The 17,110-nt window shown below is 46.0% G+C and overlaps 4 protein-coding genes across 4 annotated transcripts; 3 read left to right on the top strand and 1 right to left on the bottom strand.

Annotated features, from left to right (window-relative positions):
- The first annotated feature begins 141 nt into the window (after positions 1–141).
- ERR (estrogen-related receptor) lies at positions 142–3,924 on the top strand. Its single transcript, XM_070214380.1, has 3 exons — positions 142–626; positions 2,366–2,954; positions 3,013–3,924. Exons 2-3 carry the CDS (start codon positions 2,379–2,381, stop codon positions 3,922–3,924), a joined length of 1,488 nt encoding a protein of 495 aa, XP_070070481.1. The 5' UTR covers positions 142–626; positions 2,366–2,378.
- A 491-nt stretch (positions 3,925–4,415) lies between these two features.
- Uxs (UDP-xylose synthase) lies at positions 4,416–6,884 on the bottom strand. Its single transcript, XM_017156399.3, has 3 exons — positions 6,116–6,884; positions 5,878–6,059; positions 4,416–5,203 (listed from the first exon to the last, which is right to left on the bottom strand). The coding sequence occupies exons 1-3, from the start codon at positions 6,762–6,764 to the stop codon at positions 4,709–4,711; spliced, it is 1,326 nt and encodes a 441-aa protein (XP_017011888.3). The 5' UTR covers positions 6,765–6,884; the 3' UTR covers positions 4,416–4,708.
- Positions 6,885–8,104: 1,220 nt separating this feature from the next.
- Positions 8,105–10,664, top strand: Nmt (N-myristoyl transferase). Its single transcript, XM_017156427.3, has 2 exons — positions 8,105–8,401; positions 9,148–10,664. The coding sequence occupies exons 1-2, from the start codon at positions 8,197–8,199 to the stop codon at positions 10,359–10,361; spliced, it is 1,419 nt and encodes a 472-aa protein (XP_017011916.2). The 5' UTR covers positions 8,105–8,196; the 3' UTR covers positions 10,362–10,664.
- A 606-nt stretch (positions 10,665–11,270) lies between these two features.
- RecQ4 (RecQ4 helicase) lies at positions 11,271–17,083 on the top strand. The gene is made up of 7 exons (XM_017156419.3): positions 11,271–11,450; positions 11,515–13,996; positions 14,547–15,198; positions 15,257–16,000; positions 16,060–16,235; positions 16,296–16,612; positions 16,683–17,083. The coding sequence occupies exons 1-7, from the start codon at positions 11,349–11,351 to the stop codon at positions 16,914–16,916; spliced, it is 4,707 nt and encodes a 1,568-aa protein (XP_017011908.3). The 5' UTR covers positions 11,271–11,348; the 3' UTR covers positions 16,917–17,083.
- Positions 17,084–17,110: the final 27 nt, after the last annotated feature.

The following is a 17,110-nucleotide window of genomic DNA, read 5'->3' as shown; positions in this document are numbered from 1 at the left end:
AATTAACGTTTTTATAATTTATTTGTGATTTTAATAGATTTTATTTAACTAGTTCATAATTTTTAAAAAGGAACCACCGAGTCATGAACGCGAACCATTTCAGTGTGCATCCCTGGTAGTCAAGTGATTGCCCAGCCCTGGTCAGGTCTGGTTCACAAAAAAAAAAATTACATTTTAATCTTTCCAATATGCAAATATCGGTGCGAAATCCAGCAAAAACAGGAGGCAGACAATAAATACCGTACCAATAATGTAAAGTACGCCTGTGCAAAAACACATTTCGTGCCTTGCCCGAGTGCTAAACCCAAGTCCAGACGCACAAAATCGATGCAGAATCCGCTGTCTGCATCGCTCGCACATTCGCATGGAAAGTGCATTAAAATCGGTCGCCAGAGGCCACGATGCCCAGTTAAAAGCAATTAAAAGCTGTGAAACTAACTAGTAATAAACACCAAAGTCTCGAATTTCGAAAGATGCACACAAACGACAACAAAAGCAATAACAAGGTGCTCGAATCGGACCAAAATAAATACATACAGACGGTCGAGGGGGCCGATATGTATTGACGTTGTTGCCCCGCGCTGAAGTAGAGCTGATTACACAAAAGATCCTCAAAACAATTTTATGTAAGTATGTAAACAGATACGGACAGGCCCACCTTGGGCCATAATCGCCTGGCTTCGGCAGCGGCTGCGACTACGGCTTCCCGGGGGCTGATAAGGAAAGTGTGCTTATCTTTCATCTGCAACCTGGCTGATGTCGTCGGCCGTCTACTTACTATGTGTACACCACTAGTGCCCCCCATTGTATTGTCTTTGCCAGCGCGCGTTTTATACACTTTCTAGGGGTCTTACGGGTGGTGTTTGATCTTTGTTACCCACTATTTTATGGTAAAACTTCTTTAAAAGTATAATATTACATACTTTTAAAGAAGACCCTCTCAAAAGTTGCATTTCACTTCATCTGTTAACTAGTTCCTTACAGATAGTAGGTGGAAAACCATGATATAATAGAAAAGTTCGATGGTTTTCCTTACATTACCCTTGTAATTCGAAATTCAAAGGTATTATTTAAGACATAAGAAATTAAATAAAAATAGTTCCAAAAAATTTTAAAAATGCTTAAACGAAGTTATACTATTATCTATCATTCTGTTGACATATAAACTATTTTTTTTATGATAATACCTAATAATAATACAAGTAACTAATAATAGTAATAGTAATCTTAAAATAAAGAGAATTCGATCTTCGATCTTCCCATTGCTCCCCCTACGTTTTTAATTTATTTCGCTTTTGCCTAATCAATGTCAGCACTGTGCGTCGTGATTTGTAGTACCGTTAGCTGGAAGGTACTCCACGCACAGTACCGTTATCGCACTCCCAGTGCTCGGTTCGGTTTCTTTTCTTTTCCGTTCAGTTCTGTTCCGTACTTTTCCACGACCACCGATGAAGTTCTACGCAGGCGAAGGGTACGGCTTACATATTTGGGATCGGGGATCACAATCCATTGCACCAAGCTGTCCGCTGTTTTGTTTTTGCTCGGCTTAATTACAATTACATTTTGCATTCATTTGGAATTCCGTGACCAAGTTTCGTGCGACTAGCCAGAACAGTGGTCGAATTTGGAAAGCCCATTCATAAGTGCTGATAACAGCGTTCGAATTTCAAAGTTTCCATTTTTCGGGGCTATTTGTACCACTGTGCAGCGCGTACTATTTGACATTTAGCAAAAGCGATCCCTAATCTCGGTGATTTGGCGAAATTTAACGTGGTTCCCACAGTTTTAACCCTTTAGTTCTTTATTTTTTGATGATTTTTGGGGTAAGGAAGGAAAATGTGAATAAATAAGGATAGCCAATTTCTGAATATATAATCTAAAAACATTAATGATCTTTAAATATGTATTTTCAATCCGATGATATTTTAGCTTTTAATGAGCTTATACTCTTCCTCAAACTGTAAGTAAATTTTAACGATATTATTATTTTTTGAAGAATAGGTAATCTTAAATATAACAAGAGAGAACGTATAACTTTTTAACGAATGGTCCGATTTAAAAAATGTCTTCTACATTTCGATAGGCATAAATATACGCAACAAAATTGCATTTTTACTTCTCGGAAATCTGTAAAGGTGTGGGCGCCTGGCACATTTTAAAATCGTTAGTGGGCGATTGTGGGCGTTAGAGGGGGCGTGGCGTTCACCTGAAATAAACTTGCGCTGCGTAGGAAGCCCAAGAATATGTGTGAAAAATCTCAACCTTCCAGCTTTTGTAGTTTCCGAGATCTCAGCGTTTATTTGTTTCCCACAGTTTTTCTATGAAGTACGCTTTTAATCTGAACTCTTCTATTATTTCCCCACAGCCAGGGCTCGAATATGTCCGACGGCGTCAGCATTCTGCACATCAAGCAGGAGGTGGACACTTCTTCGGCCGGCGGCGGAGCCCCGTGCTTCAGTCCCAGTTCAAAGTCAACGACCACGCAGAGTGGCGCCAACGGCATGAAGTCCTCGCCGTCGGTTTCCCCGGAAAGGCAGCTCTGCAGCTCGACGACCTCCCTGTCCTGCGATCTGCACAACGTATCCCTGAGCAACGATGGCGATAGTCTGAAGGGCGGCGGAGCGGGCAGTGGCACAAGTGGAGGTGGTGGCGGTGGAGGAGGAGGTGGTGGCGGTACCAGTGGAGGCAATGCCAGCAATGCAAGTGCCGGCACAGGATCGGGATCAGTGCGAGATGAGCTGCGCCGGCTGTGCCTGGTGTGCGGCGATGTGGCCAGTGGATTCCACTACGGCGTGGCCAGCTGCGAGGCCTGCAAGGCGTTCTTCAAGCGCACCATCCAGGGCAACATCGAGTACACCTGTCCGGCGAACAACGAGTGCGAGATCAACAAGCGGAGAAGGAAGGCCTGCCAGGCGTGTCGCTTCCAGAAGTGCCTGCTCATGGGCATGCTGAAGGTAATTAATGAGATTCCACATTTAATCCTATAGATTCTAATTTCTTCTTGCTTTTCAGGAGGGCGTGCGTTTGGATCGAGTTCGTGGCGGGCGACAGAAGTACCGGCGGAATCCCGTCTCCAACTCATACCAGACAATGCAGCTGCTCTACCAATCGAACACCACATCGCTGTGCGATGTCAAGATCCTGGAGGTGCTCAACTCGTATGAACCAGATGCATTGAGCGTCCAAACGCCGCCGCCGCAGGTGCACACGACTAGCATTGCCAACGATGAGGCCTCATCCTCCTCGGGCAGCATCAAACTGGAGTCCAGCGTTGGGGTAACGCCCAATGGGACTTGCATTTTCCAGAACAACAATAACAATGATCCCAATGAGATACTCAGCGTGCTGAGCGATATTTACGACAAGGAGCTGGTTAGCGTTATAGGCTGGGCCAAGCAGATACCTGGCTTCATTGAGCTGCCCCTTAATGACCAGATGAAACTGCTGCAGGTGTCGTGGGCCGAGATCCTGACGCTCCAGCTGACCTTTCGCTCGCTGCCCTTCAATGGCAAACTCTGCTTCGCCACGGACGTCTGGATGGATGAGCTGTTGGCCAAGGAGTGCGGCTACACGGATTTCTATTACCACTGCGTGCAGATTGCGCAGCGCATGGAGAGGATTTCGCCGCGAAGGGAAGAGTACTACCTGCTGAAGGCGCTGCTGTTGGCCAACTGCGACATCCTGCTGGATGATCAGAGTTCGCTGCGCGCCTTTCGCGACACGATACTCAATTCTCTCAATGATGTTGTCTACTTGCTGCGCCATTCGTCCGCGGTGTCGCATCAGCAACAGCTGCTCCTGCTGCTGCCTTCGCTGCGGCAGGCGGACGACATTCTGCGGCGATTCTGGCGGGGAATAGCTCGCGATGAAGTCATCACCATGAAGAAACTGTTCCTCGAGATGTTGGAACCGCTGGCCAGGTGAAACAGATTAATCTAGTGGATCTAGCTGATAAGCAAAGGTGCAAATATAGTCTTAGGTTGGACGTATACTAGCGTAGATTAAGCGTAGGATAAGCCGTGTACATAGATAGTAAAATACTTGTCGGGTAAGATAAGTTCGCAGAGAAAAAACTCTTTTTAATGGCCTACCAACTACAGCAACTCAAAAGCCTACTTAAGTCTAGAATTCTAGAATCGCGGGGTGTTGTAAATGAGTCACAGTTCTTCTCTAATTTGTTCAATTGAATTCTCACTGGTTTCGATATGCGATCCATAACCTTCTGATGAAACGTGGGAACTTTTAGGCTCTTTTTAAAGTACAGTAGTAGTAGTTTGAATACAAATGATTATACTGTTTGTCAGTTTCATGTATCCCAGTGATTTTCCTTATGCGGTACAATTGCGGTCAAATAAAATAGCACTGTAAAAATAATACTAACTTTTGTTTAGAACTCATTGATAATTCTTTGTTTACTTTGGGTTTTCTAATAATTACGAATAAGTTTATTTAAATGTGATTTGAATAAATGTGCATTTCTGATACCTAATATGAAATTCCCAATTTAAGTGCTATAAATTTGATCGCATTTGTACATCATTGGCTCCCCAATTCTTACAACAATCACTACGTCTATTAATTAGATAGAACCATGGTCCTCAAGGCTTACAATTAGTGCTATCGATGGTCATATTTACAGTTGCAGACTAGAGACGTTGCATCATCACCAACTAAAGCTAGACCCAATTAATGCTACGGGTTTATGGTTTTACGGTGTATCGAAGTACTTGTTAGAGTTCTCCTGGAAGCGGTCGCTGCGCGCCAGCTCGTTGCGGAAATAGGAGATGGTCCGCTGGAGTCCGGTCTCCAGGGGAACCTTTGGCTCCCAATGGAGATGCTCCCGGGCGCGGGTGATGTCCGGTTTCCGGCGCTGCGGATCATCCTCCACGGCCTTCGTTTGCTTTATCACACTCGGCCCGCCGACCAGTTGCTTGATGATCTCGGCAAATTCACCGATTGTCTGCTCCACGGGATTGCCTAAATTCACCGGCTGCGTGTAGTTGGATCCCATCAGGGCTATCATCCCATCCACCAGATCCGAAACGTACTGAAAGGACCTAGTTTGCTTGCCATTTCCGTAGACCGTGATGGTTTCATTCCTCAGCGCCTGGAGTATAAAGTTGGACACCACGCGTCCATCGTTCATGTGCATCCTCGGTCCATAGGTGTTGAAGATGCGCGCCACGCGCACCTGCACCTTCTCCTAGAGAAACAGATGGAATACGAGAGCAATTAGTTTGAGTGCCAGATTGTGGAGATCGAGAAATGTGGTCAGCGATTGAAAATCTTATCTCGTGACAGGCATCGGAGCGGAAAGGCAATTAATGGCATTCCAATTGAGATCATTTACTGGTCGGTTGGGCTACCGATCAAATCAGGAAAGATCTGCCGCATTTCTAGATGCCAGCTAATGTTGTTTTTGTGTCTAACTTTAAGGAATGTGGTTCTGTGTTAGTTTCGTATCAGAACTTCAATTGTCTTTTAATATAATTAGTTTTCCTTAACTGGAATCTATTACTTCTTCTTTCTTTGATTAATTTGTTCTTTGTGGTAATTTAGAATTGTCTTTTAATATTATTAGTTTTTCCTGCCTTGAATTTATTACTTTCTTTTTTTGGTTAATTTTTTCTTTGTTTTAAATGGTAATTTAGAATTGTCTTTTAATATTATTAGTTTTCCTTAACTGGAATCTATTACTTTGCTTTTTTGATTAATTTTTCTTTTGTTTTAAATGGTTATTTAGAATTATTTGACAAGTGAAAGATAACGAATGAATAAGTTGTATATAGAAACCTTTGTTTGATAAACAAATCAAATGATAGCGATAAAAAGAAAACAAAGAACATTTTGAATTAGGAAAAATGATTGATGTATTACCTGTTTGGCGTATGCATAGCTCAGCGTCTCGGAGACTCGCTTTCCCTCATCGTAGCAGGCTCTTGGTCCAATGGGATTGACATGACCCCAGTAGGTTTCCGGCTGCGGATGCACCGTGGGATCGCCGTAAACCTCCGATGTGCTGGCTATTAGAACTTTCGCCATTACGCGCTTGGCTAGGCCTTTAAAAAAACAAGATTTCAGTTAAGTATTCTGTTATAATATAGTATAAACCCACCCAGCACATTGATGGTGCCCATGGTGTTGGTCTTGATGGTCTTCACCGGATTGTACATGTAGTGCGGCGGCGAGGCTGGCGATGCCAAATGGTAGATCTCATCGATCTCGATGAACAGCGGATTCACTATGTCGTGGTGGATCAGCTCGAAGTTCTCGTGCCCCAGCCAGTGCTCCACATTGCGCTTGCGTCCGGTGAAGAAGTTGTCCACCACGATGACCTCGTGTCCCTGGACCATCAGATCGTCGACCAGGTGGGAGCCCACGAACCCAGCTCCTCCGGTGATCAGGATGCGCTTGCGGTTCTTGTAGTTCAGGTACTTGACCTTCGGATACTTGCGCGGCGTACTGGACTGCAGACTGCGGATCTGATCCTCTAGCTCCGCCAGCTGCTCCCTGGTGCGCTGAAGCTCGGCCTTCTGCTCCCGGATCAGGGCGCTCTGCTCCTCGTAGGCCAGCTGGAGGCTACGCTGCAGCGGACTCTCGGTGGGCGGCCAGCGGGCCTGAACCTCCGCCTCGCCGGCGGAAAGGGAAATGGAGGACATTCCGCCGCCCACCGAAACGCTGACCGCGCGGTACAGGTAGACCAGCAGCAGGAGCACCAGCGAGGCGGCCGCCACGATCTTCAGGCGCTTCTTGGTGGCAGTCATCGTCGTCGTCGTTCGGAGGTCGTGTGTTGCGGGGTTCCAGTGCTTATCAGCAACTGATATCGCCACATTGCATTCTCGTTCGGCGTTGGAAACTATATAAACAATACGGATGTTATCATGTCAGAGTGGCCAGGCGAGCTAAAATTAATGGAGGATAAATCCTACAAAGCTTGCGGAAAGCTCGCCCGTTTTTTGAAAGTACGCGCCAAAAAATGTACACAACAAACTGGAGATATAAACATTCGTTTAATTCAAGAGTCTTGAATCAAGACTTTCGAAATATAATTCGAATAATTAATAAGGTAATTACGGATACTGTCCAGCCTGAACTAAAATATGGACAATTCCATGTCCAAGTCCACCAAGCCAAAAAGCTTTAAACTTGAATAAAACATACATATTTCCCCATGATTTTGCCCTGATATTAGTTTCTAATTAGTTTGATCCTTAGCTCATTATTAAAATTAAAATCGATTTTTAACATTTTGATTTCAACTTTAAAAGTGTGCAAATGTCCCCAGCGACAATATGGAATTACTCATATCTGATTTATAATATATGGGAGTTACACCTCTATAAAAGTTATAAGGGGGATTCCCTAAACTGTTGAATTGCTGAATTGTTGAAAATTCAACAAAAAATTTCAGCAATTAAGGGAACGACCCAAAATGGTTCCTGTTGAATTTTCAAACAGCTGTTATTTGTTGAAAAGTTTCACGGAACTTAAGGCATGTAAAATTTGATTTTTTATTGCTAGTTACTGTCTGAAAGTGTTACCAAGGTAAAAAGAACCACAAATATGCTTTCTAAGTTGATTTTAAAATAAATAATGCGTACTGGCGATACTAAAATGTTACAGAGTTGCCACGAGTTTTAAAAAAAGGTGACAACTCTGGCTTTTCAGCAATTCAACACAATTTTCAGCAGCCCCGAGGCTGATGAATTGCTGAAATTTCTGAAAGTTGACTTTGTATGGAACAGCTGATTAACAGCTGACCAAAATTCAACAATTCAGCAATTCAACAGTTTAGGGAATCCCCCTATAATTTTTTATCAGTTTTATTTACCTTTCCAACTATTTTCTTTCGATATGGTGGTTTAGTTTAATTTTGATAGATTTCTACCATTTATTATGCTACAATCATAAGGAAATATATGAAATAAAAACGAATCTTAAGTTCGAAATTTAAACAGTTTTGGACCCGTATTAAAGATATTTAAAACCAATAAATTAGCAAGTCTAATCTAAATAAACTAGAAAATTGCAAAGTAACGAACGTTTAACCGGTTGGCTTTTAACCGGTTCCAACTGCACCCTTTTAGCTTCGCCCCTCCTTTGGGCACACTGCTTTTTGAGTCAGCTGCTTGTGTAGTTTTGCGATTTCATTGCAATTATAATTTGCCAAACCCAAACAGAAATACAGTGCAAAACATGCCGAACGAGAATGCGGACGACCATTCCGGCCAGGAGCTGAAGCAGAAGGCCAAGGAGGTGGCCGTCGCCTCGGAGGAGATGCTCGAAAAGGTTGTTGCCGGCTTAAAGATCCAGGACACGGGTTCGGCGATTTCATCCGGAAACGAGGACGCCGAACAGGAGGATGGGGCGAAGAATGAGGCTTCAGTGTCCGCGGAAGCGAGTAAGTTGATCTATCACCATAAAAAGTCACTTTGGAGGCGCCTCCTTGGGGCTGAAAAAAATGAGGTTAGGTTTGGTCGGGAACTACAGTGGAAGCTCTCTAAGTTGAACTGTCAATAAGGGAAGGAATAATTTTATAATATTTTTTTTTTAAATCTTTAAACATTTATTTACCGTATGAAGAATATGAAGATAAGCTTGAAAAAATCATAATTTAACACATTTACTTATTACTTACTTAGATCTATAAATTCTAGAATTTTTTTTAAAATTACTATTACGTCTAACCTTCCTACAGTGCAACCCTTCTAACTTGAACTTTCAAGTGGAGGGAATATTCTTCAGATAATTGCTTACGTAATTTTAAGTTATTTAAACATTTCATTTACCTTTTAAAGAATATTATCAAGATAAGCTTGAAAAAATCATAATTTTTTACATTTACTTAGCGTTCTCGCTAAATATTAAGTCATGAAAAAATAATATTCATATTATAAATTCTAGAATTTTTTAAATTTACTATTACTATTTGTTGATTTCATGATATCGTGTTGATTCATGCTTAAACACTGTTTAATAAACCCCCCATTTGGGCAGCCCGCTGTAAATTGTTAATCACTCGAAACTAGTTCATGTTGCCTTCATTTCCCATGCGTCAGATTTCCCATTCGAGTGAAAAAACAATCTATATTTGGAGGAGGAGCAGCATAACGGCGTACTAAAATCGATACTCCGCTTCTTTTCCAGGCAAGCAGGCCTTGCTACAGGTCGTATCCGAGGCGATGGCCAGCACCCGTCAGATTGCCAAGAAATTCGCCTTCTGGTCCACACAGCCAGTCACCAAGCTGGACGAGCAGGTGACCACCAACGAGTGCATCGAACCGAACAAGGAGGTCAGCGAGATTCGGGCGGAGCCCTACACTCTGCCCGGCGGCTTCAAGTGGGTGACGCTCGACCTGACCGACGCCAATGATCTCAAGGAGCTGTACACGCTGCTCAACGAGAACTACGTGGAGGACGACGATGCCATGTTCCGTTTCGACTACCAGCCCGAGTTCCTCAAGTGGTCGCTGCAGCCGCCGGGCTGGAAACGCGATTGGCATGTCGGCGTGCGGGTGGAGAAGTCCGGCAAGCTGGTCGGCTTTATCTCGGCCATTCCCAGCAAGCTAAAGTCCTACGACAAGGTGCTCAAGGTGGTGGACATCAATTTCCTGTGCGTCCACAAGAAGTTGCGCAGCAAGCGAGTGGCTCCAGTTTTGATCCGTGAGATCACGCGTCGCGTCAACCTGACAGGGATATTTCAGGCAGCCTACACGGCCGGCGTTGTGCTGCCCACGCCGGTGGCCACCTGTCGCTACTGGCACCGCTCCCTCAATCCCAAGAAGCTGGTGGACGTGCGCTTCTCGCATCTCGCGCGGAACATGACCATGCAGCGCACCATGAAGCTGTACAAACTGCCCGATCAGCCCAAGACGAAGGGCTATCGCCGGATTACGGCGAAGGACATGGACAAGGCGCACAAGCTGCTGGAGGATTACCTCAAGCGGTTTCAGCTGAGCCCGGTGTTCAGCAAGGAGGAGTTCCGCCACTGGTTCACCCCCAAGGAGGGCATCATCGACTGCTTCGTTGTGGCCGACGAGAAGGGCAACATCACCGATCTGACCAGCTACTACTGCCTGCCATCGTCGGTGATGCACCATCCGGTGCACAAGACCGTTCGCGCCGCCTATTCGTTTTATAACGTGTCCACGAAGACACCGTGGCTCGATTTGATGAACGACGCTTTGATCTCGGCCCGCAATGTCCAGATGGACGTGTACAATGCCCTCGACCTCATGGAGAATAAGAAGTACTTTGCTCCGCTGAAGTTTGGTGCTGGGGATGGCAACCTGCAGTACTACCTGTACAACTGGCGCTGTCCATCGATGCAGCCGGAGGAGATCGCCCTGATACTCATGTAGGCACCCCCGCAACATCTATGTTTACATTCTCGCCCTGCCTTTCGCCACCGCCTCTCCCTGCTCCGCTTTGTCCAACCCGCTGGAAGTCCCGTGCGGCCGCTTTGCTTGGCTATCCTATCCTATCCACGTAGCTATTACCCGTAATCTTCAGTTATTCCAGCGAGGGAAGCCCTCCGCGAGTCATTTCCACCACTTCCACCTAGCATCATTGTGAAAACTGCATTTTGCAACGGCCAAGCTTGGATATTTTTTACTACAAAAACGAACACAAATTGAATAAAATGCGCAGCAATATCTATAGAATTTTTATTTGCTTTCGAGTTTTGTTACTAAAAGGAGGTTTTAAACTCTAGTTGTACTTACTTTTCTAGGCTTAAATTTAAACTTTAAAACAATGGCAAAATATTGTCGTTGTCCTCGTAATTAAACTCCCAATTCTATAATTTAAAATTTAATTTTCAAAATTGTTTTCAAATAACTCCAAAAAAAAAAATTCAAAAATAAATATTTTTTTAATCCATGCAAAAGTGATGTACCACAAAAAAAGAACCTTATTAAAATACAATCCAAATCAGATAAAAATTTAACAATCTTGTCTCATATTTCTGTTTTTTTAAAGATATTTTACGTTCTAATGAAAAGAAACGCTTGTAAAAACTGTTATAAAAGTTTCTTATACCGAATTTTTCTGTTACGGTATTTAATATTGGAACTTGATTTTTAATTATATATCAAAGCCCTTTGTTGAATTTTTTAATATTCATTTAAAAAATGGTTTACATTTAAATCCGTTAAACGATATTTTGCCCACTGTCCATTATTGCGATGGTCTGGCCACTCTCTACAGCGGCATTGGTCTGGCAAGGCCGGCAAAAAAGCGCGCGCTCAGCGAAAACAGCTGCACTTGTGTTGGTTTACTTGTCGCTAAAGATCTTGTTCCAAATGTTTGTTTTTTAATATTAATAACAATATAAGACTGCCCAAGATATGGATGATTCTGTGTTCAAGCTGAAATACCAGAAGTACAAGCTGCGCGTCAAATTGTGGGAGAAGGACTTCAAGAAGAAGAATGGTCGTGTTCCATCAAAGGTGGGAATATAATAATTTATATAATATAGTTAAGATATGCTAACTGGTCGATCTATTGGGACAGTATGATATTAGGGAGGCCAGCCAGGAGATTCGCGACTCGTACAAAATGTACTACAAGCTGAAGACATCCTTTCTGGAGGAGACCCTGAACGATGTGCTCAGCGAGGATGGCTTCGATATCCTGGAGATGTCGCAGACCAGCGAACTGGGTGTGAGCATGCTGGATCAGGACCTCAGTCTGAATGGAGGACCCCAATTGCCGCTGAATATATCTGCTCTGGTGGAGCCACAGAGCTCCGGCAATCTGCAGGAGGAGAGCTCGTTTTCCAATCTCCAGGACCTGCCCAATCGTCAAGTGCTCACCAATCTGGTGAATCGCGATGAGAACCATGTGATCCGTAGTTTCGAGGCCGTGGAGGAGCTGCCCATTAACCGGAATGCCTGGGGCACGGATGTCAGCAAGAAGCCAGCAGCTCCACCACAGCCATTAGGAGCTTCCATTTCCGCTCCTTTGCAGGGAAAGCAGCTAAAACCACTGGCCAGTCTTAAGCCCAGTTTGAGTGCCAAGTTATTCCAGTCCACGCGCGGATTTGCCAAGCGAAATCCCCGAAAGCCTTTGTCCAACTCTTCCATCAACGCCTCCAGTTCCACCAGTTCGCTGAGCACAGTTTCCGCCGATCCCGTGGAGGAACTGCCCGATTTCGAGACCATCCTCATACGCAAGGCGCAGGAGTACAAGGAGAAGGAGCTGGCCCTGGCCAACAATTCGCTGCTGGCCGGCGATCTCAGCAAGGATCACATTAAAACCCAGGTGGACGACGGCTGGTTGCAGCGAAATACCAAGGAGAATACTCTGGAGGCGGAGACGCCTTTTGCCGAAACAAATAATAATAGTGGTCCGCCCAAGAAAACGAACTTTGGACTGACCAATCTTGATTTAAGCAAATTGAAGCCTTCTATTAAGGAGGAGCAACCAGCGCAGGTTAAAATAGAACCGATGGCAGCTAATAGTTCTGTCGTAAATGAGAAACCGGAACTTCCAAGTGAGGAACCTTCCACATCCAGCCAAAAATCGCCTGCTACCAAACCTAAAACTCTACCTAAAGAGCAAGAAAGCAATTCTGATTCCGATTCCGACTCCGTGGTGGCTGAAAGCGAGGAGGAGCCGGAGCCCCAGGAATACCGACAGCTGGCCAAACGTCGCAGGACTATGCCCACTGCTTCAGGTTCAACGGAAGTAGCTGAAATACTCACTAAAAATGAACCGGAAGCGGAAACTTTGACTGCCGAAGATCCAGAGGATGAGTACGGCAAGGATTTCTCTGCCGACGAAGAGCAGGATGCCACCTATGAACCCGAAAAGGGGAAAAAGGATAAAGCAAAGCGCAAGCAAGCGGCGGGAAAACGAAAGACCGCCAAACCCAAAGCGGAACCCAAACCAAAAGCTGAAAAGAAGCCCAAGATCAAGGCCGAAAAGAAGCCCAAGGCGGAGAAGAAGCCCAAGAACGCCAAGAAACCTGAACCTGAACTTCAGCAGGAAGAAGAACAGAGCCAGCCCTTGAATCCCGAAGATCTAAAGTATGTTTTGGCCCTGGAGGCAGGTGACATCACCTCCGTGCCGCGCATAAATCAGCAGGATCTGGAGCAAGCCGATGCCACCGCTCAGCGCTACATAAGCACCTTTGCTGCGCTGCCCAAAACAGAATTTTCCAATATACGTGTAGATGAAAAGCGAGCTGCTGCTCGTAAGAAAATGGAGGAGCGCATAGCCGCCGGGAAACTGAACGAGAACTTTGTGACCATCAACATTCAAAAGAAAAAGTTCGTGCGCGGCAAGAAGACGGTGAACTTCAGCAAATACAAGAAGCAGCAGTGGCGCCACAAGAAGCGAGTGGCTGCTCTGAGTGGACCGGATATGGACATGGGTGGCTGCGATGGCGTGGAGCTCACATGTTTCCAGTGCGGCGGAGTTGGTCACTTCGCGCAGCAGTGCAAAGTGAAGGGCGACAGCTTACTGCCTCTATCCGCCCAGCTGGAGGAGGATCCCTCGCCATTTCCCACGCTCGCCGAGGTCCAGGAGATGGCCAGCCAGGGAGCAGTGGTGGCTCACAGTCGCAACATCTCAAGATTACCGGAGGCTGCCAATGCAGCCCTTCTGCAGGGCGAGGAATCGGATGAATCGGAGGAGGAGATCGAAGAGAGCAGCGGTGATGAGGAGGGAAAACCTTACGAGGAGCCCGATTGGTCGGGCGATGAGATGGACATCGACTTCGAGGCCCTGGATGCAGCCGTGGAATCCTCGCTAAGTCAGCCGATCTCCCAGGAGAAACCAGTTTCTCCCATTAAGAAATACGTTGGCCACAAGATTCCCGAGGAGTTCCTCAAGCAGGCTGGCCTAGACACCAGCGCCTCCACTTCGAATCGCAGCCACCACGGCGGGGTGAAGCCCCTGTACGACCTCCTGCCGGACGGGAGTGTCCAGGACACCACACCCGAGGTGCTGGAGGCACTGCACATGTTTGGACACAGTAATTTCAGAAAGGGTAAGACATAAACTTTACCTTAGGAGGGGTAGAATCTTGCAAAAAAAAGTAGATTTTTTTAAATTTTTTTTTTCTTGTAGATTAACATCTTAAGATTATACAAAAAAGTCAATCGGACAAAAACTTTAGAAGTTATGCCAAAATTAGTACCCCAACCTCTGAAACTTTAGGTACATAAGTGCATCTTTAAGTTCGTTTTTCTCGAAACCAAGTTTTGAAAGTCCGTATTCATCGGAATTTCTAAACGGCTTAACCGATCGTTTTCAAATTTGTCGCATATTTTTCTGCATAAAAAAAACCCGCCCCCTGGGGAGCCTTTTTTTAATAGTGTTCCAGCAATCGCTTTGCCACCGATATATTAGCCGATTGTATTGGCTATAAAAAATTGTGGATGTTATTTAAATGACACCTAATAATATACAAAAGGTTTAAATTAAATGCATCCAACCAGTTTTTATAGAAAAAATCGCAAAGTTACTTGATTTTTTGATGCCAAAGACCATAGCCCCCTTAAGAGAGATAATATATAATAGCTTATATTAATTATCAGGTCAGGATCGGGCCATCATGCGCACTCTCTCGGGACTCTCCTCGCTGGTTACCCTCAGCACGGGCAGTGGTAAGTCCCTGTGCTACCAATTGCCCGCCTATTTGTATAGTCGAAAGATGGGAGCCATTACGCTGGTCATCTCACCTCTCGTCTCGCTCATGGAGGATCAAGTTACCGGAGTGCCGCACTTCCTGCGCGCCCACTGTCTGCACACCAACCAGACGGCGCCGCAGCGAATGAAGATCCAGCAGATGATTGCCAATGGGGAGATTGATATACTTTTGGTCTCTCCGGAAGCAGTGGTGGCCGGGGAAAGGGCCACCGGATTCGGAGCTATCCTCCGTCAACTGCCGCCCATTGCGTTCGCCTGCATTGACGAGGCGCATTGCGTGTCCCAGTGGAGCCACAACTTTCGGCCCAGCTACCTGATGATCTGCAAGGTGCTGCGAAAGAATCTCGGCGTGCACACGGTCCTTGGACTCACGGCTACGGCTACTTTGCCCACGCGGGTGAGCATCATCAATCACCTGGGAATTGCGGACGGAGAGCGTGGCGTTATTAGCGACATCCCACTGCCAGACAATCTGGTGCTGTCCGTCTCCAAGGATCACAACCGGGATGCGGCGCTGCTCCAGCTACTCAATAGCGAACGGTGAATAGTAATTAACTTAGCAAAGCCAGTAGATTTTATATATATTCCCTACTTTCAGCTTTGAGCCCTGCCAATCCATTATTATCTACTGCACGCGGCGCGACGAGTGCGAGCGAATCGCTGGCTTTATAAGGACCACTGTGCAGGACCGCCGGCAGCCGGTTCAGGATCAGGGGAAGAAACGCAAGCGGGTGAACTGGCAGGCGGAGCCCTACCATGCCGGAATGCCCGCCTCCCGACGACGCACCGTCCAGAAGGCCTTCATGGGCAACGAGCTGCGCATTGTGGTGGCCACCATCGCCTTCGGCATGGGCATCAATAAGCCCGATATACGCGCCGTGATCCACTACAATATGCCGCGAAACTTTGAGAGCTACGTCCAGGAAATTGGACGAGCAGGACGCGATGGTTTGCCCTCCCACTGTCACCTCTTCTTGGACGCCAAGGGTGGCGATCAGAGTGAGCTGCGCCGGCATGTGTATGCCAATTCGATTGATCGACATGTGATCCGCAAGCTGCTGCAGAAGATTTTCGTGCCCTGTAGCTGCGATAAGGAGGCTTCGAAGGGAGCGGCTCCTCCGCCGATTGCCCTCGAGGGCGATGGTCCGCGGGCTCATGTGTGTCCGGGCCACGAGATCGGCTTTTCGGTGGAGAAAACTGTTGAGATGCTGGACATCCCGGCGGAGAACATATCCACGCTGCTCTGCTACATGGAGCTGGATCCCCGCTGGTGCATCAGTGTACTCAGCTCGGCATATGTAATGGCCAAGGTGATCTCCTACGGCGGACCCAAGTACCTGAAGTGAGTTCTTGAAAATAATTTAATAAATCAAATTTATAACTCACTTTCCTTATTCACAGGCATGCTGCAAAAGAGTGTCCACCCTTGGCCATGGCCATTGCCTTGCAGATCAGGAACAAAACCTTCAAGGAGGACTCGAATATCATAGAGTTCTCAGTCACAGACATTGCGGCTGGAATTGGCTGGAACAGCGGCGTGGTGAAGTACCAACTGAAGGACCTGGAGTGGGTGAAAGGTGAGAGGGATCTCCAATCTCCAAGGTCTTTATAAATTTTTAACTGCAATCTTTTGTTAGTAAATGGATTTCCAAAGCGATCGCCCATCACGGTGAGCTTCTTCGACTTGGGATTCCGCATCAAGGTGCCGGGCGACTTTACTGAATCGGAGATCGACGGCGCCCTGGACACTCTCTACACGCGATCCGTGAAACAGGAGCGCACACAGCTCATCCAGCTGCAATATGTGGCCCATGGACTGGCGGCTGTGTCCTACAGCTCCTGCGGCCAGTGCTGCAATGCGGATTTCCCGCACGATCGCGGCGAGCAGCTTAAGGCTATCGTGCGCAACTACTTTGCCAATGACTATCCGCAGGATCTGGAGCTGGAAGTAGAGGTAATTGCTTGGAGATATTTTAAATACTGTTTTATTTGTAATACGTTATCGTATTTTCGCTGTCTTTCAGCCCAGCAACGTGCCGGATGAGCACATCACAGACGACGTGCATGCCCTGATCAACATGTATCCGGACAACACGTTTAGCGGACGGAATATTGCCCGCATCTTTCACGGCATCATGAGCCCCAACTATCCCGCCGTCATCTGGGGACGCTGCAAGTTCTGGCGCGCCCACGTCAAGGTCGATTTCAATCGCATCCTGCAACTGGCCAACATGGCCATCATTAAAAGGCGTACCTAACCGTGATATTTGGATGGATAACTGTGGGGGTTCTATGATATATATGATTCCCCGGCTACCTAATTTAATAGCTCCATGAATTTGAAGATATGTGATGCCATTCAATAACATTTGTTTTCTTTATTTTTTAAGTATGATAAATAAATGTAAATTAATAATCTATTAAATTATGATGTTTAGTTTTGTTTTAAAAT

The sequence above is a fragment of the Drosophila takahashii genome, chromosome 3L, assembly GCF_030179915.1.
Source record: "Drosophila takahashii strain IR98-3 E-12201 chromosome 3L, DtakHiC1v2, whole genome shotgun sequence".
Taxonomy (NCBI): Eukaryota; Metazoa; Arthropoda; class Insecta; order Diptera; family Drosophilidae; genus Drosophila; species Drosophila takahashii.
The sequence above is the reverse complement of the archived record's forward strand: the minus strand, read 5'-3'. Positions and strand labels throughout refer to the sequence as shown.